Genomic DNA, 27,439 nt, shown 5'->3' on the forward strand with positions numbered 1-27,439 from the left:
TTTTGTTACGCATGCTGCAACAAATAAGGGCATGAGAGCTCTTCCTTCAGGGTTTCCCAACTCCATTTTTAATAAGGTTTCCTCTATCAGTTTTTACAAAGATGAGGGTATAAAGGGGGCCCAACTGTGTAGGTCATATGTGAGGACTTTCACTATAGTCTAAAAGTCTGACCAGACACCAGGGTAGGGTTCTAGGCAAAGGAAGGGAGCTGATCTTACTGAGGTGTTAACAGGGCCCCTCTGGCTGAGTGAACTGACGGTGGAGGGCAGCAGAGAAGCTAGGAAGCCAGGGAGTGGGCTACTATCATGTTCCAGCCTGGAGGTGCTGGTGGCTTGAACCAGATGTGGCAGGAGATTCTGAGTATATTTTTAGAGGCAAAGCCAACAGGACTTCTCGATAAGATCAGCTATAGGGTGTGAGAGAAAGATAGGAGTCAAGTACAACTCTGTCCAGAAGAGTTGCCATTTTCCAAGATGGACTGATTTCTGCCAGACCCTTCACGGTACCATGTCTTAACTCTTAACCCCTCCTCTCCGTGATGCAGTACTGATTTCTGAGTCCTCAGCCACTCAAATCTTTTCAGGATTTGGAGGTGGAGTCTGGGTGTTCTTCTTCTTCTTTTTTTTAAGATTTTATTTATTTATTTTTTAGAGAGGGAAGGGAGGGAGAAAGAGAGAGAGAGAAACATCAATGTGTGGTTGCTGGGGGCTGTGGCCTGCAACCCAGGCATGTGCCCTGACTGGGAATCGAACCTGTGATGCTTTGGTTCGCAGCCCGCGCTCAATCCACTGAGCTATACCAGCCAGGGCTTGGGTGTTCTTCTTAACATGAAAAAATGACCCTGGGAAAGAAGACTGGTTCCTTTTCAACACTGTAGCAATTGACCGCACAATAATCATAATGAGGGTACAGATTGTTTGTTGTCTTTTATTCAACAATGCATCTCCAACCCTTAGTACTTGGCATTTAATAAATAATACTTGCACGAATAAGAGTACATTCGCTTGGGTACTTCCCTAGGTCCATTCTCGAGCCAGCCCCAGGACCCAGACAGAAATCCTTTCTCCAGGTAAAGCCAGGGGAAGGACAACCCTTAACTAGCGGGTGTCCCAATCCCCAGCTCAGAGGTCTTCCAAATGCTATCTATGCAATCTCATGACTGGGTCTAGATTAATGATGAACAGCCATTTAGCCCAATAGAAGATTGGGATTCGCATAAATGGGTGTGGCCTTAATGGCCTCAGATACCGCCTCCCCTGGGCGCTCTAGTGAATGGAAGACTCGCTTATAACCCGCACGGCTTCCGGTCCGTCTAAATTCCGCTTCCGGCCAGACGGAGGCGTCTTTGCTGAGGGTCACATTGAGCTGCGAGCGGCTTCAGGGGCGTCTTTAGGTGAGTGTAGAGGGTCGGGAACCTGGGATCCCATCTTGGGTGATTGAGGAACCGGCCCCTAGCTTCCCCGAGAACGAGAGGTTTCCGGCTAGCGGCCTTCAGTCTTCCGGGGCCCTGGGGTCCTGTTTGTGTTAGTAGTCGTAGATAACGATTCTTCCTTAATGCGGGTCAACATTCCAAATGATTTATATTGTAGTTTAGTCTCCCCGCCAGCCTGTCATTGTCCCTTTTGACGGTGAGACAATTGAAGCTCAGAGATATTAAGCTACTTAGCCAGCGACCAGGCTTGGATTTAGTAGTTTGGCCTGCCGTGCCCTTAATCATCGGGCCGCAGGCGTGACTCCCTGCGGCTTGCCTGGCCGCAGCCTAGCCAGCCTGGTGTCTGGCCCCTCCTTTCCTCCTCGAACGTTGAATGGACCGCAGTGTGACCCCGATCCACCTTCACTCCAGATAATGGGCCAAGATCTCGCCCCAGATTACTCTTCCACCAGGTCCGCATCCCCGCTGCTGGTGTTCTGTATTCCCCTCCCGACTTCTCCTTCCCCCACAGTATTCTGTGGCCCCAGATCCCCACTACTACCTTGGATCAATTTCATTTAACACTGGCTTGCGCACCTCTATGTAAATTTACGACTCCTCCAGTTCTCTGAAATAGAGGCACTTTCTCTCAGATTCCCTGGTGAAATATGTGTCACCTCATGAGCCGTTATAGCAAAGGGTTTTAAGTTTTATTTATTTAACTTTTAGAGAGGGGATGGGAGGAAGAGAGGGAAACATCACTGTGTGGTTGCCTCTCCTGCATCCCCTACTGGGGACCTGGCCAGCAACGCAGACATGTACCCTGACTGGGATTCGAATGGGTGACTCTTTTTGGTTTGCTGGCTGGCACTCAATCCACAGAGCCACACCAGCCAGAGCAGCAGAGGTTTTTTTGACCCTGAGTCCACATAATCTATAGAATTCAAGGAGTTCTAGTACTCAAATGGGAGGGGGAATTACATCTGTATTTTCAATAATCTCATTAAAATGTAACATTTGCTTCCGATAGGCATGGAGGCAACCACCTCAGGAATATTAGCATCTATGACTTTGTCAGCATCGAAATCACGTGTCATCCTATATCACATTATGGTTGCAAGTAATACAAAATATCTCCACTCGTGATTACTTCAAAACTGTGGTAGTTAATAAATCCTTGGCTACATATATGTCGACTTTTTGTGAGCCTGTGCAGTTTTTTTAAAGCATTTAAACATATTCTGAGAAAAGGACCAGTAGACCCCTGAAGAATCCATGGCACCAAAAATATTAAGAATTTCTTCATTGTGCGTTTTGTCGATGATTGAGTACAGCTTCACCACTTGTATGCTGTATGACCTTGAGAAATCATTTAAACACTGGTCATCCCTTGTTTGTGAAGCAGTGATAGTAGTTCTTACCTTTTATTAGATTGGCTGTAGAAGTAAATTTGGAAGAGTATAGGACAACACCAGGCCTGTGATCAGTACTTAATGAGTGTTAGCTAGTGTTATTTTGTGACAGATAAGGCCTGATTTTACCAAGGACTTGATCCTCCCTCCAAACCTTGCTGTGACTTCCACATTTAGATATGTGGATTTGCCCTGCCTTTAACTTTTGTGTGTGTGTGTGTGTGTGTGTGTGTGTGTGTGTTGAAAGGGAGGGAGGGTGTGGCTTATTCACACCCAGCCTTTCTTATTCTCTCTCTGTCCCTGACAGCCTGAGTGGGCTGACATGCACAGGTTCAGGCCCCATAGAATCCGTGCTAACACCACATTCTCTTTGCCTCCAGGAGTCAGCAACATGGCAGAAGACATCAAGACCAAAATCAAGAACTACAAGACTGCCCCTTTTGATAGCCGTTTCCCCAACCAAAACCAAACCAGAAACTGTTGGCAGAACTACCTGGGTAAGCAGGGCATGGTAATGGGGGGAATGCAGATCTTGCTGTTCCTGCATCTGTTGCTCACCTCTTGCCTCCTTAGGGACCCACGCATTCCAAGCCTTTTTTATTTTTGGACATCCTACCTCGGGGCCTAGGTGGCTTACCACCAACTGTGTTCAGGATCTGGACCAGTGCTCAAACTCTGGTTTCTACAGTGATTTCTTTTTGTAAAGATTTCATGTGTGTGTGATGTAATATATATAGGAAGTACAGAAAACATAGCATAGAGCTAAATTAATAATTCTGAAGTGAACACCTGTGTAACTATAACCTGGATGAAAGAAGTAGATACTGCCTGAACTCTGAACTCCCCTGCCTACTGCACACCCTGTATTGAACACACACCCTACTCTCCCCAGCAGAAATGTAATCCCACTGACTTACGGCAATCACATTTTGGTTTTCTTACCATGTTTGGTTTGCCTCTTTGTGAACTTTATAAATATTGTGTGTGTTCTCTTGTGTTTGCACTTTTTGATTCAATAGTTTTGAAGATTCATCTGCGCTGTGGCAATTAAGTTTGCTCATTTTCATTGCTGTAAAGTTTTCCATGGTTTATTCATGGACACTTGTGTGGTTTCCAGTTTGGGGCTCTTATACATTCTTATAGATATAATTTGAAGTCCATATGAATGCTTTTCTTTCTAGAGAATGTGCCCTGAAGTAAAATACCTGGATTAATTTTTTAAAAATTACTTGCTTGCTTTTAGAAGCCAGATTTCCCTCTCCTGTCTTCCTCTCCTGGACTCCAGCATCTTAGCATCAAGACTATCTTCCCCTTGCCCTGGTTCTAGGTTTCCTTAATCTCTGCACATGCCCCTCATTTTGCCCCACCAGTCCTGACCCCAGTTTTCGAGTTGAACAGCAGTTCTGTAGGGACTTCAAAGTCAATTTAGTGAGTTATATCTAGCCTTTTTTAGTATACTTGTGAGGGTATACATTCTTTGTAAAATGTGTGTGTGTGACTAGTTGTGAAGTAAAAGGTATTTCTGTGAGTTTTGTTCAAAACTGTTGTAGCCCTTTGTCTGGGCTAACCCTGAAGCCCTTTTTTCACAGACTTTCACCGCTGTGAGAAGGCAATGACTGCTAAAGGGGGTGATATTTCCGTGTGCGAATGGTACCAGCGTGTATATAAGTCCCTTTGCCCCGTATCCTGGGTAAGTGACTCCTACTGGGGCCCTTGGGGTGCTGGAGTGGGGTCTTAGGAGAGGGGAATTCAGTAACTTGGTGGAATTCAGATGCAAGAGGCAGAGGGAAGACAGGGCATCACTATCCATGGGACTTGGCCTTTTCTTCCTAGAATTGCCTCTCTTTCCTTCTTTCACCAATACTCTCAACAAGTCAGGGCCTCAGCGAAGGTGACCAGTGCTGTCTCCTTAATAAATCCATCTCACTCAGCACTCTACAGATACTGGGTATACTCAGTGCTCCGTTCCTGTCCCTGTGGAATTCACCGTCTTGTGCACTCCTGTCCTTTTTCTTTAGGAACATTATTATTTTTTTTTTAAGATTTTATTTCTTTTTAGAGAGCGGGGGAAGGAGAGAGAAGGAAAGGGAAAGAAATATTAATGTGAGATAAAAATGTCAGTCAGTTGCCTCATGTGTACGCCTCAACCAGGGACCAAACCCACAACCCAGGCATGTGCCCTGACTGGGAATTGACCGAGCTACTTTTCTCCTTGCAGGACAGTGCCAGACTACCTGAGCCACACCAGTCAGGGCCTCATTATGAACATTTGGAAATATACATAAAAATAGAATAATTCAGTGACCACCAAATATACCCATTACCCAAATTGAAAATCAATACTTTTCCACATTTCCTTCATCTGTCTCTTTTCTTCTTTTCTATGCTGAAGTATTTTGAAGCAAATCCCAAACAGGTCATTTCACCCCTCCCTACTTCAGTGTGCATATCTAAAAAATATGGACACAATAAGGCAGTCCTTTTTGCCCTGATCTGACCAGACCTTTTGTCAGCATTTAGTATTCTCTGCCACACCCTCTTTTTAAATAAAGAATTTATGTTCAACACGAGTCTCTCTCCTGATATGTCAAAGTTGCAGGTTCCATCTGTGGTTGGGGCACATACAAGAAGCAACCAGTGAATTTATAAATAAATGTAACCGCAAATCAGTGTTTCTCTCTCCCTTCCTCTCTCCATTTCTCTCTCTAAAATGAATAAATTAAAAATTTAAATAAAATAAAATAAAAATAGCCTTGACTGGTGTGGCTCAGTGGGTTGGGTGTTGTCCTGCAAACCAAAAGGCACTGGTCAGGGCATGTACCTGAGGCAGTTGATTGGTGTTTCTCTTGCATGTCTCCCTCTCTTTATTCCTCCCCTGCCCTCTCTCTAAAAATAAATAAATAAATAACATTATTTCATCAAATCAGAGCTCCCATCAAGTGCAAGAAATATTGAGAGATGTTTAAATCTTTAATACTAGAAATGAGTATAACTGATGAGTATGAAATGAGTATACTGATTTCAGAGATGTTAAAATGAAATGCCATTTGTCTTAGAATCAAAATATGATACTATTGAAAAAGTAATAGTGCTCATTTTTTTTAAGCAACAAATGTGAGCAGAACAGTAAAATAAAAAGTAGAAGACCAATCCCACTCCCAGAGATAACTACTGTTAACTGATTCCTTTTTCTCTGTATATAAATTTATCATATGTAACCCTGTGGCACTTTCTGTGTATGAGCAGTTCATACTATATATTCTGTTTTAGGACTTGCTTTGGCTTATTAGTTTGTCTTAGAACCTTTTTTTATGGCAAGGCAGAGATCTGCCTTATTCATTTTAATAACATGCTTTTATTTAACTGGTCCACTTTTGATGGAGATTATGTTTCTAATTTTTCAATATTTTAAGCATCCTTGAAGTGCATCTTTGGGGCTTGTTTCTGGAGAACAAATTGTCTTTTTTAAAAATATTTTATTGATTATGCTATTACACCTGTCCCATTACCCCCTCCATTCCCCTCCACCCTGCACACCCTCCCCACCCACATTCCCCCTCCTCCAGTTCATGCCCATGTGTCACAAGTTCTTTAGCTTCTACATTTCCCATACTATCTTACCCTCCCCCTGTCTATTTTCTACCTACCATCTATGCTACTTAATTCTTTGTACCTTTTCCCCCTCTTTTCTCCTCCCACTCCCCTGTTGATAACCCTCCATGTGATCTCCATTTCTGTGGTTCTGTTCCTGTTCTAGTTGTTTGCTTAGTTTGTTTTTGTTTTAGGTGTGGTTGTTAATAATTGTGAGTTTGCTGTCATATTACTATACATGTTTTCTTCTTCTTTTTCTTAGATAAGTCCCTTTAACATTTCATATAGTAAGGGCTTGGTCATGATGAACTCCTTCAACTTGACCTTATCTGAGAAGCACTTTATCTGCCCTTCCATTCTAAATGAAAGCTTTGCTGGATAGAGCAATCTCGGATGTAGGTCCTTGCCTTTCATGACTTGGAATACTTCTTTTCAGCCCCCTTCTTGCCTGCAAGGTCTCTTTTGAGAAATCAGCTGACAGTCTTATGGGAAGTCCTTTGTAGGTAACTCTCTCTTCTTCTCTTGCTGCTTTTAAGATTCCCTCCTTATCTTTAATCTTGGCTAACTTAATGATGATGTGCCTTGGTGTGTTCCTCCTTGGGTCCAACTTCTTTGGGACTCTCTGAGCTTCCTGGACTTCCTAGAATTCTATTTCCTTTGCCAGATTGGAGAAGTTCTCCTTTATTATTTGTTCAAATAATTTGTCCACTTGTTGTTCTTCCTCTCCTCCTTCTGGTACCCCTATTATTTGGATGTTGGAATGTTTAAAGGTGTCCTGGAGGTTCCTAAGCCTCTCCTCATTGAATTCTTGCTTTGAATTCTTGTTTCTTCCTTTGACGCAGACACTGACCCGCAGTGTCTGCGGCATCACCAATGAGACATGAGACATTCACATGGACTACTGAGTCCTATGTGGAGGAAAAGGGATGGCCCAGCTACCCTCTCAAGGGGAGGGTGCCTTGGAGTGGCCTGGCCACTCTCAAAGGAGAGCACCCCAATCCTTCCCTTCACTGGGTTTTTATTGGCTTTTCATATGCACAGGAATACAGGTAAAGTTCATTAATCATTGTCAGGCAGTAAGGATCAAACAATAGATAACATACTAAGAACTCTGAGGGCCTATTCTGAGTCAGGGTCTGTTAGCTAAAGGGCTACAAAACTTTTTGGGAAACAAACTCATTTCCTGCTCGGACCTTTATCATTTAATTAAGAGCATTCTTAGCAAAGCAGGTTTCACAGGAGTTTATGTATTCTTTCTCAGGCCTGATCACCCGGGAACCCGCCCTTCCTAGCACAGGGCTGCACTGCCCTCTGTCATTGCTTCAGGATTAAGTCAGGCAGAGGGAGCCAGACAACCAAGAAATTGGAAGACTGACTTCTCACAGACAGAATGACAACTCAGGCTTTGTCAAAGCCGAGGGACAAGGGTCCATCACCCCCTTTTGCTGTAGCCCCCCAAGTTCTTTCTTGGGGGCCTCCCACATGATCATGCCTGTCTTAAGTCGTTCCCCCCTTGGGGAATCTTACCCGTCATTGGCTAACCGATGAAGTATTGTGGGCCAGTTATGGACGAAGTAAAGGAGCAGAAGCAGCGCTCCTGCCAGGGAGATAAGCTTTGTCTCCTTAGAGGCTTATGGTCCAAAGGTCTCTCCCTCAGCCTTAGCCATGGAGGGGGGGTCAGCTCTTGAAACCAGGCAGGGCGGTTCCCAACATTCCTTCTTTTCTGTTTGGTTCTTTCTTCCTTCCTTCTGATCCACTCCACTGATTCGAGTCTCAGTTTTCTTCCCATCACTATTGGTTTCCTGTGCATTTTCTTTCATTTCACTTAGCTGTAACCTTCATTTTTTCATCTAATTTGCAACCAAATTCAGCCAATTCTGTGAGCATCCTGATTACCAGTGCTTTGAACTGTGCATTGATAGGTTGGCTATCTCTTTGTTGCTTAGTTGAATTTGCTCTGGAGCTTTGATCTGATCTTCCATTTGGGCTTTTTTTTTTTTTGGTCTCGCTTGTTACGTATGAGGGGCAGAGCCTTAGGTGTTCACTAGGGTGGGGCAACCCAGTTGCTCGGTTGTGATGCTATATGTTGGAGAGGGGTCCGAGAGGGAACAATGGTGCATCCTCCACTCTGTTGGATCCCAGTCCCTTCCACCACTTCCCACAAGCAGAAGTGGGCCCTTCTGGTGCTGATTTCCATGTGGGTGGGCTTGTGTACGTTCTGGGCCTCTGTGGGTCTCTCCAATGAACTCTCCTGTGAGGCTGAGAGTCTCTCCTGGCACCTCAACCTCCACAGGTGTTTTCAATCGGTGTTTTGAAGCTTTATTTCCCTGCACTGGGACCCTGGGCTGCTTGATCAGTCTTGCTCCCCAGTTTTGCCTGGTTTATCTGCGCACCTGAATGTGAGACTGCCAGGTCCGCTAGCCGCCTTGCGCGCAGTGTCTTGCTTCACAATCACTGCCTCACTGGGTCTGCTTGTTGCCACCCTGCGACCAGGGTCCACCCGCTGCCATCTTGTGCACTCAGGTTTTGTCAGCTGCTGCCTTGCTAGCCCAGTGTCATCGCCTCTTTTGCCCCAAGCCTTCTCTACCAGGCCGCCTGACTCTGCCCCTCCTACCTGTCTGGATGAATGTGCCTATTTTAACTCTTTGATTGTGGGACTTCCATACAGTTCAATTTTCTGTCAGTTCTGGTTATTCTGTTTCTAAATTATTGTTGTCCTTATTTTGGTTGTGTGAGGAGGCACAGTATGTCAACCTACGCCTCCATCTTGGCTGGAAGTCAGGTAACGTGATGTTTTGGTCTCCTAACATCCCACTTCCAGCCTCAGGGCCTGCATTGGATACATGCTGGACACAATGTTAGGGTCATGCTTTTGGTCTTGATGCTGTCCCCCACTCCAGTTTCCAGGACCTGGGCCTGCCCTTACCTGAGAAGTATCAGGTGCTTCTTTCACTCAGATGCCTACTGGGTCTGCCCTGTTAGGGTTGGATATAAATGTATTCTGCACAGGCTCCTTTATACCCAGCAGCCCTGACATTTCAAAAACTTGATGAAGTACAAATAAGTGTTTTTGTTATTGCTGTTGTTTTTTTTAATAAACAATACAATCAATTCAGTCTCTAATCTCACTATGTATATTCTGGGAGGAGTAGGAGCAGGAGTCCAGCACTTTTCCTATATGAGCATTTAAGACTTTTTTCCAACTGTCTTTTATTTTCTGGTTAAAAAAAAGAAACATTTAAGAGCATTTGAAATTTTGCTCCATGGCATGTTTGGCTCAAATAAACTCATAAAAATTTAAAAAATAAATAAGTACATAAATCTTTAGTTTCTCCATAAAAAATAGCTTTGGCTTTTTGTAGAATCATTTTGTTTAAATATATTTTATTGATTATGCTATTACAGTTGGCCCATTTTTCCCCTTTTATCCCCTGCACACCCCCTCCCACTCACTTTGCCCCCCTTTAGTTCATGTCCATGGGTCATACATATAAGTTCTTTGGTTTCTATATTTCCTATACTATTCTTGCCCTCCCTCTGTCTATTCTCTACCTACCATCTATGCTACTTATTCTCTGTACCTTTTCCCCCTCTTTCCCCTTCCCACGCCCCTGCTGATAACCCTCCATGTGATCTCCATTTCTGTGGTTCTGTTCCTGTTCTAGTTGTTTGCTTAGTTTGTTTTTGTTTTAGGTGTGGTTGTTGATAATTGTGAGTTTGCTGTCATATTACTATACATGTTTTCTTCTTCTTTTTCTTAGATAAGTCCCTTTAACATTTCATATAGTAAGGGCTTGGTCATGATGAACTCCTTCAATTTGACCTTATCTGAGAAGCACTTTATCTGCCCTTCCATTCTAAATGAAAGCTTTGCTGGATAGAGCAATCTCGGATGTAGGTCCTTGCCTTTCATGACTTGGAATACTTCTTTTCAGCCCCTTCTTGCCTGCAAGGTCTCTTTTGAGAAATCAGCTGACAGTCTTATGGGAAGTCCTTTGTAGGTAACTTTCTCTTCTTCTCTTGCTGCTTTTAAGATTCCCTCCTTATCTTTAATCTTGGCTAACTTAATGATGATGTGCCTTGGTGTGTTCCTCCTTGGGTCCAACTTCTTTGGGACTCTCTGAGCTTCCTGGACTTCCTAGAATTCTATTTCCTTTGCCAGATTGGGATAGTTCTCCTTCATTATTTGTTTATATAAGTTTTCAATTTCTTGCTCTTCCTTTTCTTCTGGTGCCCCTATAATTCAGATGTTGGAACATTTAAAGATGTCCCAGAGGTTCCTAAGCTCTCCTCACTTTTTTGAATTCTTGTTTCTTCATTCTTTTCTGGTTGAATGTTTCTTTCTTCCTTCTGGTCCACACTGTTGATTTGAGTCCCAGTTTCCTTCCTGTCACGGTTAGTTCCCTGTACATTTTCCTTTGTTTCACTTAGCATGGCCTTCATTTTTTCATCTAATTTGTGAGCATTTTCAACCAATTCTGTGAGCATCCTGATCATCAGTGTGTTGAACTATGCATCTGATAGGTTGGCTATCTCTTCATCACTTAGTTGTATTTGCTCTGGAGCTTTGATCTGTTCTTTATTTAGGGCTTTTTTTTTTTTGGTCTCAGCTTGCCTATTACATAGTAAAGAGTGGAGCCTTTGGTGTTCACCAGGGCGGGGCAACCCACATCACTGCTTTGTGACGCTGTCTGTGGGGCAGGGTCTGAGAGGGAACTGGCGCTTGCTCCACTCTCTGCCGGTTTTCAGTCACTTCCCCCACTACCCACAATCAAATTGGGCCTTTCTGGTGCTGACTCCCAGGTGGGTAGGTTTGTGTATGTTCTAGGACCCTGTGGGTCTCTCCAGTGAACTTTCCTGTGATGCTGGGAATTTCTTCTGCTGCCTCCTCAACCCCCACCTGGTGTTGAAAACACCCCCAGGTGTTTTCAACTAGAGGTTTGAGGCTTTATTTCTTGGTGCTGGGACCCTGGGTTGTGCAGTCTGTCTCGTTCCCCAGTTGTTTCTCCCGGATTATCTGCACTCAAATGTGGGACCACCCACTCCACCAGCTGCCATCTCACTGGGTCTGCCAGCTGTTGTCTTGCCTCGAGTCCTCTCTGCCCAGCTACCTGTCTCCGTCCCTCCTACCGGTCTGGGTGAATGTTTCTTCTTTAACAGTTGTTGGACTTTCATACAGTTCAACTTCCTGTTAGTTCTGGTTGTTTTTTGTTTGTAAATTGTTGTTGTCCTTTTTTGGTTTGTGAGGAGGCACAGTGTACCTACATATGCCTTCATCTTGGCCAGAAGACTGTAGAGTCTTTAAATGAGATGTTTATGTATAATGTAGACAGTGAAAGCCCCCCTGTCACCCCTTCTGAGTCCTCAAATTAATATATCCTAGGAATTTGGTGTCATCTTCCACTTCCTTGCTGTGTGCCAGTGTGTGTTTAGGTGTGTTTTCTATGTACTTTTTATATAAATATGGGTCATTCTGTAGGTACTCTTTTGAATTTTGCTTTCTTTTTTTTTTTTTTTTTTTTTTACTTCAGTGCAGAGTGCTCAATTATTGGGTAGCCATCAGGTTTAATAGTTAACAGATATTCCCTTCCCCTTTGGCTGGACTCATTCTTTGTTTTTTAATTAAGTGGAGGAGGGAAAACAAACAAGATATGTTTTCCCCTCCATTTGAATGGTATCCTTAGTTTTCTACCCATGAAGAGAGATTACTGGACAAAGGGTAATTTGCCAAAGGACCAGACCAGCCAGACCCTTTAACTTTAAAAGGGAGTGGGGACATAAACCGAGAACCTGAGAAATTCACACTTACAGAACTGTGGAGTGTAGACAGTACAAGTCCAGTATAAGGGAATCTAGGTGAATTCCAGACATGAAAAGATGTCCATCCCCACTCTGGAAAATACAGCTTAAAACAACAAAAAAAACAGCTTGTTTTTTTTTTACCTTGCAGTCTGATGCAAGAATGATAAAGGCTGATGGTGTTAATATTGGTAGTTCTGTAAATTGTTCTAGTCACTTTTGAGGTCAGTTTGGCAGGCTATTTCAAAATGAAAAAAATCGTGCTCTAGATGTGGCATAGTTTTCAAAAAGTCATACTCTAGCCCTGCCTGGTGTGACGTAATGGATTGAGTGCTGACCTGTGAACCAAAGGGCCACTGGTTTGATTCCCAGTTAGGACATATGCCTGTGTTGTGGGCCAGGTCCCCTACTGGGGGCACATGAGAAGCAACCACACATTGATGTTTCTCTTTTCTCTCCCTCTCTTCCTCCCTTCCCCTCTCTCCAAAAACAAATAAATAAAATCTTTTTTAAAAAACCATATTCTAGCCCTGGCTGATGTGGCTCAGTGGATTGAGTGCTGGCCTGCAAATTAAAGGGTCACCAATTTGATTCTCAGTCAAGGCACATGCCTGGGTTTTGGGCCGGACCCCCAGTGGGTGGCATGCGAGAGGCAACCACACACTGATGTTTCTCTTCCTTTCTTTCTCTTTCCCTTCCCCTCTCTCTAAAAATAAATAAATAAAATCTTTTTTTAAAAAAATACTCTAGATAGCTACCAAAAATGTTTGTATACAGAGATGTCCATTGCCATTTTTCTTGTTTGTGGGAACATTCAGAAACAACCCCAGTTAGATAAATGATACATTTTTATTGATCTGTACATGACAGAATATAGAAAGAGCTCTGCAGCTTTGGGAAGAAGCAAGTTGCAGGACAGTCTATATAATATGGCCCAACTTGCGTGTGTTTATTTGTAAGTACAGAGTATTTGTGATGCATATGTCTATGTAAATAAGATAAACACATACATGGCACTTACTGTATGGGCCAGCTGCATTGTAAGCACTTTGTATCATATAAAGGTAAACATGCTAAAAAAAAAATGGGATGAGGTAGGTACTATTATTCGCATTTTACAGAATTAGAAACTGCGGACCAAGGTCACACAGCTAGAAAGTGATAGAGTGGGTATTTAGATTCAGTCTCCCTTATCCATGTTTTTTTCCACTTCCTCTGCTATATGGTAGCATATAAATGTGTGATTGTGTATGTGTGTGTATAAAAATGAATATGCTTCTAATTGCCTGTAGAGGGGTCTGCAAGGAGCAGAGTGTTACCTCTGGGGAGTGTTAACAATGGGATTCTGGCCTTTCCATCATTTTTATGTGCATGGACACATGCACTTGATTCTATCTTAGACATCCATTCTTTTTTTCTTTTTTAAGATTTTGTTTATTTATTTTTAGAGAGAGGGGAAGAGAAGGAGACAGACATCAGTGTGCAGTTGCCTCTCATGCACCCCCCACCAGGAACCCAGCCTACAACCCAGGCATGTGCCCTGATTGGGAATTGAATGAACCCTTTGGTTCAGGCTGACACTCAATCCACTGAGCCACACCAGCCGGGGTGGACATCCATTCTTGCCTTACTTTTTGTCACAGCTGCCTAGTATTCCTTCTTCCTCTGTTCTGACAAACATCACTCCAGGGTTCCTGAAGCAGGGCATAGCCACTCTCTTGAATCTCTATACCTTACAGATCTCCTCATGAACCGCCCTGCAGTGAGCTTGGGATTGTTCTGTGCATTACTTCTCTCCCCACCTCCTCGGATTCAGCTTGTGTCAGATCATTTAGGACAGTGATTCTTGTCTTTCTGGGTCACTCTTGGTTCCTCAGTTTCTGGAACAGTATAAGTACTGGGGTTACTTGTTGTCTGACTGAAGAAATGAATAGATAGGCAAAGTGAGGAAGACAAAGAAATCCACCCATCTGGTTTCCCCACAGAGGAAGGGAGTAACACTGGCTGTCTTTCCGCAGGTGTCGGCCTGGGATGACCGCCGGGCAGAAGGCACATTTCCTGGGAAGATCTGAACTGGCTGCTCCCCACCTGTCCTCTGTCTTCCATCCTTCTCCCAGGGCGGTGAAGGGGGACCTGGGTATATCCCACCCTGGGATCCTGAATCATGGCTTAACTAACAATAAATACTTGTTGGAATAGTGTAAGACTGTGTTTGTGTAAAGGGCTGGATCACTGGTTAAGAAGTGGGCTTGGGAATAATACCTAGACCAGTAAGAGGGGCTCTAGAATGAGTTGTTTTGTTTTGTTTTTATCAAAATTTGACTACCTCTGTGCTTGACAGTAGAGGAAATGGTTATATGAAATAGCCTCAAGCCCCACTATGTGCTAAAATTTATCTGTATGATCCCTTAATTATCTGTATAATTTTTAAAACTTTTCTGAATATAGTAAAAACGCATATGTACCTCATGTAGCTTCAACAGTTATCAACAAATGACTGGTTTCATCTTTAATTATTCCTCTCCCCCCTCTAGGTAATTTTAAAGTAAATCTGAGAGATCATAGTTTATCTAGAAATGAGTAAGTATATGTATCTATTAGAGATACATTTTTTAAAAGATTTTATTTATTTTCAGAGGGGAAGGGAGAAGGAGAAAAACATCAATGTGCAAGAAAAACAATTGGTTGACCTCTTGCACACCCCCAACTGGGGACCTGGCCTGCAACCCAGGCATGTGCTTTGATGGGTGACCTTTCAGTTTTTTGCAGGCCAGCATTCAACCCACTGAGCCACACCAGCCAGGGCAGAGGTACATGTTTTTTAAAACACAGTTACACTACTATTATTATACCTAAGAAATGAACAGTACTTAATATCATCTGATAAGCAGTCTTCTGCACAATGTGTAATTTCTCTGTGTTCTGGGCTCCCTCTTTCTTGTTGAGCATGGTAGTGATGGGTGTCATTTAAGTAGGCTGAATTAAGAAATGTTCTTGCCCTGGCCAGGTAGCTAGCTCCAATGGTAAGAGTTCTGATACCAGTTCTGATATGCCAAGGTTGTGGGTTTGATCACCGGTCAAGGCACATACAAGAACCAACCAATAGATGTGTAAGTAAGTGGAACAACAAATCGGTTTCTCTCTTTCTCTCTAAAATCAATACATAAAAAGAATTTTTTATGTTTTTTCTCAATGCCCCCTAAAGCATTGCCATACAAAGACAGCTGAAAATATCATGTACTATTCATCCACCAAACTTGTCAATAGGGAAGCCCTGAGACTGTTGCCAGCTAGAGCACCATGTGTGGCCAAATTGGTGTTTCTTCAAGACCACTCAAATGATTGTGCCACAGACTTATCTGAAGGATAAGAATATTCAAATATGCAGAGAGGATTCTTGATTGAGGAAAGTGGCTGTAGGGACGGGTCTATGGTGGCTGCCTATAAGAAAGATGGGCTGAAAATAGAACTAGTGTACATGCATAGGGATTTTGAGAGGCTGTAGAACTTATGGCACACATTGGGAAGAACAAAGAACTTAGAAGGAACATGGTGAAATTTTCAAATGAAACAGGACATCCAGTTAAAAGTCAAGATGTAGGACTTCACTGATCCCAGTCACCTAATTCTGTCAAGGGCCTACTGCCAATAGCAGTCTAGAAGTATTTGTAGTCTATAATTAATCATTATTTATTGTTACTTTTAACAAGGATTTTGTAATCTAAGCATGCTATAGAAGAGCAGCTTTCCAGCTTCTTTGATGGCAGCTCACAGAAATGTGCATTCCCAGTACACACTTGCACACGCACGTAACTGAAACAAACTTTCCATGAAACAATGCTTACCCTTTCTTACTTGAAATGTGTTCTGATGTTTCCTCAGTTTCACACCCCATGAAGCTGATTTTGTGACACACCATTTGGGGGAGCTCTGGGGAACATTGTTCCAGAGTAGCTTGATTTCTTGTGGGAGGTGAGAAGTGGAAAACTGCACATGCAATTTATGGCTTCAGCCCCAGATGTCACTCTCACCTTCCCCTGTCACAGAGTTGCTGCTTAAACACAGACTTGAACAAAGCAGGACTGTCATCAAAGTCCATACTGACAGGAGAGTCTTTTTAGATGAAGCTTGTTTGCTCCCTTGGACCTTTCTTCTGCCATTCCTTGGCTTTCTGGAGGACAGTGCCTTTGCCTGTGACTGTGATGGAAAGAGGTCTGTTCTTGAGTGCTGTTGCGGAGTTGGGGGGTACATTTGGGGGCAGGAATGGAGGCAGCAGCTTTGGGTCAGGGCTCACATTCTCCAAATGTGTGGTGTCCATGGTGGTACCTGGTAGACTGGGCCTGGCCTTGGCCTTCTCCAGGTTATCCTTAACTTCCATGTTGAGCTTAAGGTCCACACGCCTGCTCTCCTCCACCCTGTACTCCTTGATTTCCTTCAGCTTCTGCTCCACACTGGCCAGGACTCCCTGGTCTGTACATTTTAACAGGGTCTCTTTCAGCTCCTATTTCTCTTTCTGGAGCTGATTCATGTCCTCCTAGATTCTTCCTTCTTGAGTCTCTCCTTTTGCTCTGTGTCCCACTTCAGCTCTGCTGTTCTTATCAAGTTTGATCTCTGCAGAGGTTGCCCTAAATCCATCCACAGGTGCACTGGCCCTGACTAGAGTGACAGCCATAGGGTCAGGGTAGCTCAGTACAAAGGATATTCTCTACTGTTCAGTCTAGATTTTGACTGTTGTGATTCTCAGGGAAAACTCCTTGGGTTCTGGACTCTCCTGCTGCATCCGCTGCATCTAAGCTGTCTATCTGCCAACTTGATGAGGGGCTCATCTGGTAAATATATATCATATATGTATTTGATTTGATAAAGATTTGATATAGTCTCCTACTTCTCTGATCTACCACTTTGCTCATGCAGTTCCTACTGCACTGGCCTCTTCAGAGTGACAGGAACTATGAGCAAATAAGAGGGTGCACACATCAGCTTGGCTCTAACCTCAAGGCCTGTGCACATGCTGTTTGCTCTGCCAGGAATGCTTTTCCCCACAGCTCACTCCCTCGTGCATTCAGGCCTTCCACAAACATAACTTAGCCATTCACCCCTTTTGTTTCTAAGCATTTGCCATTAATAGTCCCTATATTTTACTTTTTCATCCTTGATAAATGTACCCCTACCACTAGAATGTAATTTCCATGGGGGTAGTGATTTTTATTTATTTTTTTTAAGTTTTAAAAAAGATTTCACTTATTTTTCAGAGAGAGGAGAAGGGAGGGAGAAAGAGGTACAGAAACATCGATGTGTGAGAAAAATATTGATCCATTGCCTCTTGTATCCCCCAACTGGGTTCCTGGCTCACAACCCAGGCATGCCCTGACTGGGAATCCAACCCATGACACAAGCCAGGGCGGGGGGGGGGGGAGTAGTAATTTTTAAAAAATATCTATTACGTATTCTGCCTCTCAACATTTTATGATGAAAATTTTTAAGCACAGCATTTTTCTAGGACTTCTAGTCAAGATGGAGGCATAGATAAATATACTTTGCTTCGTCACACAACCAAAAGAACAACAACAACAAATTTAAAAACAAAAAAAAAAAAGAATGAGAACTACCAAGAAATCAAACTATGGAAGTTTGACAACCAAGGAGTTAAAGAAACATTTATCCAGACTGGTGGGAGGGGTGGAGATGAATAGCTGGGGCAGAGAGAATGTGAGACAAGGTACAGCTGGTGGATCAGGCGGTCGCACATTCAGTTGCGAATACACCAGGAGGAACAACTGGGGAGTGAGCCAGACCATGACCCACGGTTCCAGCGTGGGAAACTAAAGCCTCAAAACCTCTGACTGTAAAAACCATGGAGGTTGCAGCGGTGGGAGAAACTCCCAGCCTCACAAGAGAGTCTGTTGGAGAGATCCACAGGGTCCTAGAAAGTACACAAGCCCACCCACCTGGAATCAGCACCAGAAGGGCCCAATTTTCTTGTGGGTAGTGGGGGAAGTGCCTGAAAGTGGTGCAAAAGCCAAGCAGGTGTAATTGTTCTGTCTCAGATGCCTCCCCCATACACAGCACCACAACACAGTGAGGTAGGTTACCCCACCCTGGCAAATACCTAAGGCTCCACCACTTCCAACATAACACCTTTGTGGAAACAAAGAAATATAGTCCAAATGGAAGAACAGATCAAAACTCCAGAAAAAGAACTAAGCAGCAAGGAGATAGCCAGCCTATAGATACACAGTTTAAAACACTAGTAATCAGGCTGCTCACAGAAATGATTGAGTATGGTCACAAATGGAGGAAAAGTGAAAGCTATGTAAATTGAAATGAGCTACCCACTGATAACTCTCCATGTGATCTCCATTTCTATGATTCTGTTCCCATTCTAGTTGTTTGCTTAATTTGTTTTTGTTCTTGGGTTTGTTTTTTTTTAGGTCCAGTTGTTGACATTTGTGAGTTTGTCATTTTTCTGTTTCATATTTTTTATCATTTTCTTTTTCGTAGATAAGTCCCTTTAACATTTCATGTAGTAAGGGTTTGGTGATGATGAACTCCTTTAACTTGACCTTATCTGGGAAGCACTTTATCTGCCCCTCCCCCATTCTAAATGATAGCTTTGCTGGATAGAGTAATCTTGGATGTAGGTCCTTGCCTTTCATGACTTCAAATATTTCTTGCCAGTCCCTTCTTGCCTGCAAGATTTCTTTTGAGAAATCAGCTGATAGTCTTATGGGAAGTCCTTTGTAGGTAACTGTCTCCTTTTCTCTTGCTGCTTTTAAGATTCTCTCCTTATCTTTAATTTTGGGCAACTTAATGATGATGTGCTTTGGTGTGTGCCTCCTTGGGTCCAACTTCTCTGGGACTCTGAGCTTCCTGGACTTCCTGAAGTCTATGTACAATGCCAGATTAGGGAAGTTCTCCATCATTATTTTTTCATGTAAATTTTCCATTTCTTGTTCTTTCTCTTCTTCTTCTGCCACCCCTATGATTCAGATGTTGGAACCTTTAGAGCATTCCCTGAAGGTACTAAGCCTCTCCTCACTTTTTTAAATTCTTGTTTCTTCATTCTGTTCTGGTTGAATGTTTATGTCTTTCTTCTGCTCTAAGCCATTGATTTGAGTCCCAGTTTTCTTCACTGTTGGTTCCCTGTATATTTTCCTTTATTTCACTTTCACTTCTTCCTCTTTTTTGTCAACCATTTCTGTGAGCATCCTGATCACCAGTGTTTTGAATTCTGCATCTGATAGGCTAGCTATCTCCTTGCCACTTAGTTCTATTTTTGGAGCTTTGGTCTGTTCTTTTATTTGGGGCTTTTTTTTTTTTTTCCTCAGCATGCCATTATGTTGTTAGGTATTTATAGGGAACTGATCCCCCGGCAATGGCAAATGTAGCCCAGCTGTATCAGAAAACCAACAGGTGCAGGGTGGCACACAGGAAGCCAAAACCACGATCGATTTTCCTATGGGAAACCAGGTCTGCATTGTACCTCAGCTGCTTTGAGGCTTGCTTTTGGTAAAATTCCCTCACCCTGAGTTGAAGCAGCAAATGCTGACTGCATATCTTTAAAGTAACTTCCTAAAGTCTATGCTAATCTTCCCAAAGATGGAGTGTAACCAGACCAATCACTCTTATAGTTTCCTTGCATTTGCAACATTGTTCTTTGTTAATCTATAAGAAGTAATTGGTAACATCCTTTCCTTTGTTATCTGTAAAAAAGTAACCACCTAAAGCAAACCTGAGCATAGTGAATGAGAACATTCTTTGATGCATGCTGTTAGAAAGCCAATAAAAGCCTGTCCATGCAGGGGTCGGGGTGGTCTCTCTCTCTCAGAGAGTGGCCGTGCCATCCCGTTTTCTCCACAAGACTTCTGTAGTCCGTGTGAATTTGTTCGTTGCATCCACAATATATGGACCCCAGTGGATGGAGTCCACATCAGGTATTCACCAGGGTAGGGCAATGCAGGTCACTGCATTGTGGTGCTGTATGTGGAGGAGGGTGGCAAGAGAGAACAATGATGTTTGCTTGGTTCTCAGCTGGCTTCCAGTTATTTCCCCAGCTACCCACAAGCAAATTGAACCCTTCTGGTGCTGATTCCTGGGTGGGTGGTTTTGTGTACGCTCTAGGACCCTGTGAGTCTCTCCAACAAACTCTCTTGTGAAGTTAGGATTTTCTCCTTCGTCACAACCCCCACAGATTGTTACAGTCAGGTTTTGAGGTTGTATTTCCCCACACTGGAACCCTGGGTTGAGCAGCCTGTCTCACCCCTCAGTTGTTCCTCCCAGTTTATCTGCATGCAAATGTGGGACTGCCCAGTGCAGCAGCTGCTGCCTTGCCCACCCTGGCCCTCATGCTGCCACCTTGCCCTGCATTCTCTCCACCCCTCCTACCAGTCTGGATGAATGTTTCTTCCCTAACTCCTTGGTTGTCAGACTGCCATACAGTTCAATTTTCTGGCAGTTCTGGTTATTTTTTTATTTTTTAATTTGCTGTTGTCCTTCTTTTAGTTGTGCAAGGAGGCAAAATGTATCTCCCTACACCTCCATCTAGGCCAGAAGTCTCTTAATAACCTCTTACTGGGAAAAAAAGACAGAAAATTTTCGAGCACATATAACAGGTAGACAATGATTGCCTTTATTCCCACCACCTACCTGTTTTAACAATGGTTAACATTGAGTCATATTTACTTTGTTATGTGTATACATGGCTTTTTTTACTGAACCATTTCAAAATAGCTTCCAAACATCTTGATGCTCTACTCCTAAATTCATAAGCATGTATCTCTGAAAAACACATGTTCCTTCTTATTATTATCACCCCTAAGAAACACTAATTCCCTAATGTCATATTCAAATTTCCCATATTGTACCCCAAGTCTTACATATTTGTGCTTATTTTTTTTGTACTAGGATCCAATCAAGATTTACATTCAGTTTTTAGTTATCTAGTCTTTTTAAAATTCTAGAATAGCCAACGCTCCCCACCCTGCCCACCTGTGTAAGGTGGAATTTTTAAAGAGGCCAGGCCAACTGTCTTGTAGAATGTCTCCCACTCTAGATTTGCCTTGTTTCCTCATTGTGTCATTTAGCTTCTACTGTCTTCTGTAGTTCTTATAAACTGAAATTAGCTCTTTAGAAGAACCTGCTTGATTAGAAGCAGGCTAAGTATTTTTGGCAAGAATCTTTCCTATGTGCATCTTTCTTATTGATTCCCATCGGGAGGTACCTGATGCTGGGTTGCCCCATTAGTGGTGGTTGAATCTAATCCCTGGGGAAGGTAGTGGCCACTAACTGTCTCCTCTGGAAAGATCTGTTTTCCCTTTTTGCCATTGGCAAATGACCAGCGGAGTGATACTATGAAGAGCAGTTCTGCCAGGGGACCCCAACCTTACATTTCTCCACATGTAGGTCTTATGCTACACAAGACTTACCTATGGCCTGACCTGAAACTTGGCAGAACTGGTGATTCCAAAACAAAGGAATATAAGCAGTTTTGCAAAGAGCTGCAATGGGGCAATTTTTCATCCACCTCCCTCTCTTGCAGGAGACTGCCACAAAACATTTATCATCTGTCTCTCTTGTTTCAGTTGAGCATAGGACTCTTTACCTCACTCCTCCTTAGAGTATAGCTGCAGGCTGCAAAACAACTCAAAAGCTACCATTACTGATTACCTTACCTGACTTACCTCAAGCCTTCCAACAACTCGATGAGCCAGATGTTATTAGGAACCCTATTTTACAAGTAAGGAAGCTGACACTTTTATTCCCTGCCCAGTTTGTGTGGCTGTGGGTTTCCTTTTAGTGCATCTACATAGGAGACGGTTCAGTGCAGGAAACAGACACCTCCCAAGGCATATTAAGTAGAAAGAGATTTGCTATGAGGAATTTGGTACAGTAAAACTGAAAATATGAATTTGGATATACCCTTATTTCATAGTATTCAACTCAACATGACCCCACATTGTACATGATTGAACAGTAGGGTTTTATATTACTTTAAAAATTATTCCAGACAACAAATGAAGAAGAATAGAAAATTAGAATATCAGAATTTTGCAACCCCTAATGAATCTAAGCCTTATATCAAGGGCTGCAAAACTCACCAAAAGAAAGACCATCAAATATGATGTGCCTCCAGATGGAAGCACTCATTATTACCCATGAACATGAGATGTTCAGCTTCTACAAAGCTAGCATCTTTCTATTACACCACATTACAAAATGAACAATAAAAACCATATGATCATTTCAAGCGATGCAGAAAAAGTTTTTGAAAAAAATGCATCAGTCTTTTATAATAAAAACTCTCAACATTTGGGTATAGCAAGAACATACCTCACTATTATAAAGGCCATAAATGACAAAGCCACAGCTTGAAAGGGTGAAAGCTTTTCTTCTAAGATCAGGAACAAGACAAGGGTGCCCACTCTCATCACTCCTATTAACATAGTACTGGAAGTTCTAGTCAAAGCAATTAGGCAAAAAAAGGGGGAAAAAAGGAGGAATGGGGGGAGGAGGAGGAGAAAGAGAAGAAAGAAGGAGAAATAAAAATCATCCAAATCAGACAGGAACAAGTAAAATGGTCTCTTTTTGAAGATGATGGTTTTACATATAAAAGTTCCTAAAGACTCCACCAAAAAAGTGTTAGAACTATCAAATGAATTCAGTAAAGTTACTGATAATAATTTATCTTCAACTGCATACAAAAACACAACCCTTTTACTTACTCCCATTTTATATTTTTGATTCACAATTTATATCTTTTTATATTGTGCATCCATTAACACATTATTGTAGCTATAGTGATTTTTAATACTTTTGTCTTTTAACCTTTATATTAGAGTTAAATGATTAAAAAATCACTTACTACAGTGTTAGAGTACAGTTGACCCTTGACCAATGCAGGGATTGGGGCACTGATACTCTTCCCCGACCCTGCAGTAGAAAATCTGTGTATAACTCAAGTTAGCCCTGTGCACACATGGATTCTCAAATGCAGGTTGAAAATACTGCTTTTAGTCATAGTTGGTTGAATCTGCAGATGTGAAACCTAGAATATGGAGAGTCAACTGTATCTTTGTTGAAAAAAAATTGCACATAAATAGACCTGCACAGTTCAAATCTGTGTTGTTTAAGGATTAACTGTATTTGAATTTAACTATATACTTAACTTTACCAATGTGTTTATATTTTCATATGTTTTTTTAACTTAATTTTTTAAAAGAATTTATTATTTATTTTTAGAGGCAGGGGAAGGCAGAGAGGAAGAGAAACATCTCACACGCCCCCTACTGGGGACTTGGCCCACAACCCAGGCATGTGCCCTAAATGGGAACTGAACCAGCAACTCTGACTCACAGGCCAGCATTCAATCCACTGAGCCACACCAACTGGGGCTTATTTTCATATGTTTTCATGTTACTAGTTAGCATCCTTTCATTTCAGATTGTTGAACTCCTTCCAGCATTTCTATAAGGCAGGTCTAGTGGCAATAAACGACCTCAGCTTTTGTTTATCTGGAAAACCATTACATATCTCTCCATTTCTAAAGGACAGCTTTTCAAGGTTAAGCATTCTTGGTTGACAGGTTTTTTTCCTTTCTTTCAGCACTTTGATATATCATTTCACTCTCTCCTGGCATGCAAAGTTTCTGCTGAGAAATTCACTGCTATAGCCTTATGGGAGTTCCTTTGTACATGAGGATATTTGTTTTTCTTGCCACTTTTAAAATTCTATCTTTGTTTTTCACTTTAGATAGTTTTATTATAGTGTGTCTTGGAGAAAATCTTTTTGAGTTGAAATCTGGGGGGAGCTCATGAACTTGGATGTCCAAATCTCTCCTCAGATTTGGGGAGCTGTCTGCCATTTTTTCTTTAAATAAACTTTCTCCCTCCATTCTCCTCTGGGATTCTAATAATGTATAGTTTATTTCTCTTAATGGTATCCCCTAGTTTACATGGAGTTTCTTCACTTATTTTCACTCTTTTTTCTTCATTCTCTGCTGTCTCGATCTTTCAATTGACCTTTCTTCTACTTCACAAATTCTTTCTTCTACTAGGCTGCTGTTGGCAATCTCTATTATATTTTTCAATTTAATCATTGTGTTCCTCAGCTCCAGAATTTCTGTTTGGTCTTTATTTTATTTTTTAAAAGATTTTATTTATTTGTTTTTAGAGAGAGGGGAAGGGAGAGAAAATGAGAAGGAGGAAAAACATCAATGTGTGGTTGACCCTAATGCTCACCCATCTGGGGACCTAGCCCGCAACCCAGGCATGTGCCCTGACTGGGAATCCAACTGGCTACCTCTTGGTTCACAGGCCAGCACTCAATCCACTGGTCCACACCAGCCAGGGCTATTTTATTTTATTTTTATGATTTCCATCTCTCTGTTAAACTTCTCACGTTGTTTGTGTATTATTTTTCTGATTTCGTTAAATCATCTTCCTATGTTTTCCTGTAGCTCAGTAAGCTCCCTTAAAACTACTATTCTGAATTCTTTATTAGGCAAATCACAGATTTCCATTTCTTTGGGGTTGGTTACTGGAAAATTGTTTCTTTGGTAGTAGTGTATTTCCTTGATTTTTCATACTCCTTGAAGTCTTGCATTGCTGCCTTCAGTTTTGAAGACCCAGGCAACTCTTCCCATCTTACTTCAGCCTTGGTAGGGATTCTGAAGCTTTCTCAGAACCCTTCAATGAACACACCTGCTCCACATTTATTATTCCCTTTTGCAGAGGGGTCATTTCCTCTTCCGGAGGAAAGAAGATTGTGTGTCTTCTCTTAATCCTGCAAAGCTAGACCAAATGCTGACAGCCTCCCATTTGCTTTCTCTAGTTCTGTGCTGAATGCTCAGGTTTCTGTACTTTTTCCCAGTCCCACAGAGTTGGCTGACTTCTGCACATGCTCTCTAGCCATCTGCACAGGCTCACTCTCACAGCCCTCAGGGATGTGCACAAGGAGCCAGCCATGGGGTGGGGGCAGGTGTGGGTGAGGTGCACAGAGCGTTGGGGGTAACTGTGGGCCAGTTGGGGTGATCCAAAGGCAAGGAATTCTATTCCCAGTGGTTCATGCATAATCTTCTGATGTCTGTGATGTGTTTACTAGGATCCAGGTCCCTCTAATGCTTTCTGAGAACCCTGGCTGCTATTCTCCCAGCTTCTTCTCGCCCCACTCCCCAGTTGTACAGAATTTCTCAGTTAGTGTTCCTCTTCAGTGCCTCTAATCTCAATTCTTTTTTCTCCAGTGGTGTGCTGGAACTTCTCTGCTGGACTCCTGGACTTCTCATCCATAGATGATTTTCAGAATCAATGTTCTTGAAGAGAGGATGGTAGAATATCTCCTATTTAGCCATTTGAATAACATCACTTGAATAATATTTCAACCCTTTCAAAGGTACAAAAAACATTCAGGAAAAATCAGCCTCTTCCTCACCTTCTCCTCTAGCCATAAAGAAATGACTGCCATTACTGGTTTCTGGCATGTCCTTCCAAAGATAGTATACATTTGCAAGCAGACCTTCCCTCCAACCTGCCTACCCACCATAGTAGCCTGCTGTTCCTGATGTTCTGAACCTTGCTTTTATCTATTAATAATAGTACAATGGTACCTCAGTACTCATCATTAATTGGTTCTGGAACCCATGACGAGTGCTAAAGCCAATGAGTATCAAAGCATTTTCTCTTTCAGAGTGGTGTCGAGTCTCATACAAGTTTTAGCAACTGCAATTGCCAAGTGCTGAAATATTTTTTCTTGTCAAAATGTGACAAGTACAGGGTTTGACGAGTTCTGAAGCCAATGAATACTGAGGTATGACTATACTTACAGATAATTTCTTATCTCCTGATACTTTTAAACTTTTCAAACTTCCAGCCGAGATAGAAATATAGGTAGATACACTTTGCCTCCTTGCACAGCAAAAAGAAGGACAACAACAAATTTAAAAATAAAAAATAACCAGAACTGCCAGAAAATCAAACTGTATGGAAGTCCGACAGCCAAGGAGTTAGGGAAGAAACATTGATCCAGACCAGTAGGAGGAGCAGAGATGAGCAGCCAAGGTGTGGAGGACATGCGGCAAGGAGGTGGCTGGGGTACCAGCGTGGGTAAGGGGGAGTCTGGCAGACCAGGCAAGGTGGCAGTTGGCAGAGCGGGTGGTCCGACATTTGCATGTGGATAAACCAGGAGGAACAACTGGGGAAGGAGACAGACTGCCCAACCCAGGGTTCCAGTGCAAGGAAATTAAACACCAAAACCTCTGACTAAAAAAACCTGTGGGGGTTGAGGCAGCAGGAGAAACCCCCAGCCTCACAGGATGGTTCACTGGAGAGACTCACAGGGTCCTAGAATGTACACAAATCCACTCACCAGGGAATCAGCACCACAAGAGCCCAGTTTGCTTGTGGGTAGTAGAGGAAGTGACTGAAAGCCAGCTGAGAGTTGAGCAAGTGGCATTGTTCCCTCTAGGAACCCTCCCGCACATACAGCACCACAACAGAGCAACACGGATTGCCCAACCTGGTGAATGCCTAAGGCTCCACCTCTTACTACATAATAGGTGTACCAAGACCAAAAAAAAAAAAATATGGCCCAAATGGAAGAACAGATCAAAGCTCCAGAAAAAAAAATACAACTAAGTGATGAAGAGATAGCTTACCTATCAGATGCAGAGTTAAAGACACTAGTAATCAGGATGCTCACAGAAATGGTTGAGTGTGGATGCAAAATAGAGAAAAAAATGAAGACTATGAAAAGTGAAATAAAGGAAAATGTACAGGGAACCAAAAGTGAAGGGAAGGAAACTGGGACTCAAATCAATGGTTTGGAGCAGAAGACAGACATAAACATTCAATCAGAACAGAATGAAGAAAAAAAGAATTAAAAAAAATTAGGAGAAACTTAGGAATGACCCTCTGGCATCAGCATACTTACTAACAGACCCTGACCTGAGGCACATCTCTGTGTTTCCTTAATTGTTATCTATAGATAATATCTGTTTTCTGTAACTCTGGCCTTTTGACGTTGATTGATGAGCTTTGCATGCATACTGTATGCCCCTGTGCATACCGATCCCAATAAAAGCCATTTCAGAGAAGGGCTCAGGGCATTCTCCACTAGAGGGGATCACCACCCCCTTTCCCACTGGAACAACAGAATGTGTCCAGGATGACATATTCTCATCCACTGCAGCTGGGAGAGCTCCATGGTATGGGTCATCCCACAGGACTTGTCTAA

At 42.5% G+C, this 27,439-nt stretch overlaps 1 protein-coding gene across 1 annotated transcript; it reads left to right on the plus strand.

Moving 5' to 3' along the window:
- The first annotated feature begins 1,257 nt into the window (after nt 1-1,257).
- LOC123823826 (cytochrome c oxidase subunit 6B1) lies at nt 1,258-14,418 on the plus strand. The gene is made up of 4 exons (XM_045846850.1): nt 1,258-1,394; nt 3,205-3,321; nt 4,414-4,514; nt 14,233-14,418. Exons 1-4 carry the CDS (start codon nt 1,274-1,276, stop codon nt 14,284-14,286), a joined length of 393 nt encoding a protein of 130 aa, XP_045702806.1. The 5' UTR covers nt 1,258-1,273; the 3' UTR covers nt 14,287-14,418.
- The last annotated feature ends 13,021 nt before the right edge of the window (nt 14,419-27,439 follow it).

This window comes from Phyllostomus hastatus, unplaced genomic scaffold (assembly GCF_019186645.2).
Source record: "Phyllostomus hastatus isolate PE091 unplaced genomic scaffold, TTU_PhHast_1.1 phas_contig_5, whole genome shotgun sequence".
In the NCBI taxonomy this organism is placed as follows: Eukaryota; Metazoa; Chordata; class Mammalia; order Chiroptera; family Phyllostomidae; genus Phyllostomus; species Phyllostomus hastatus.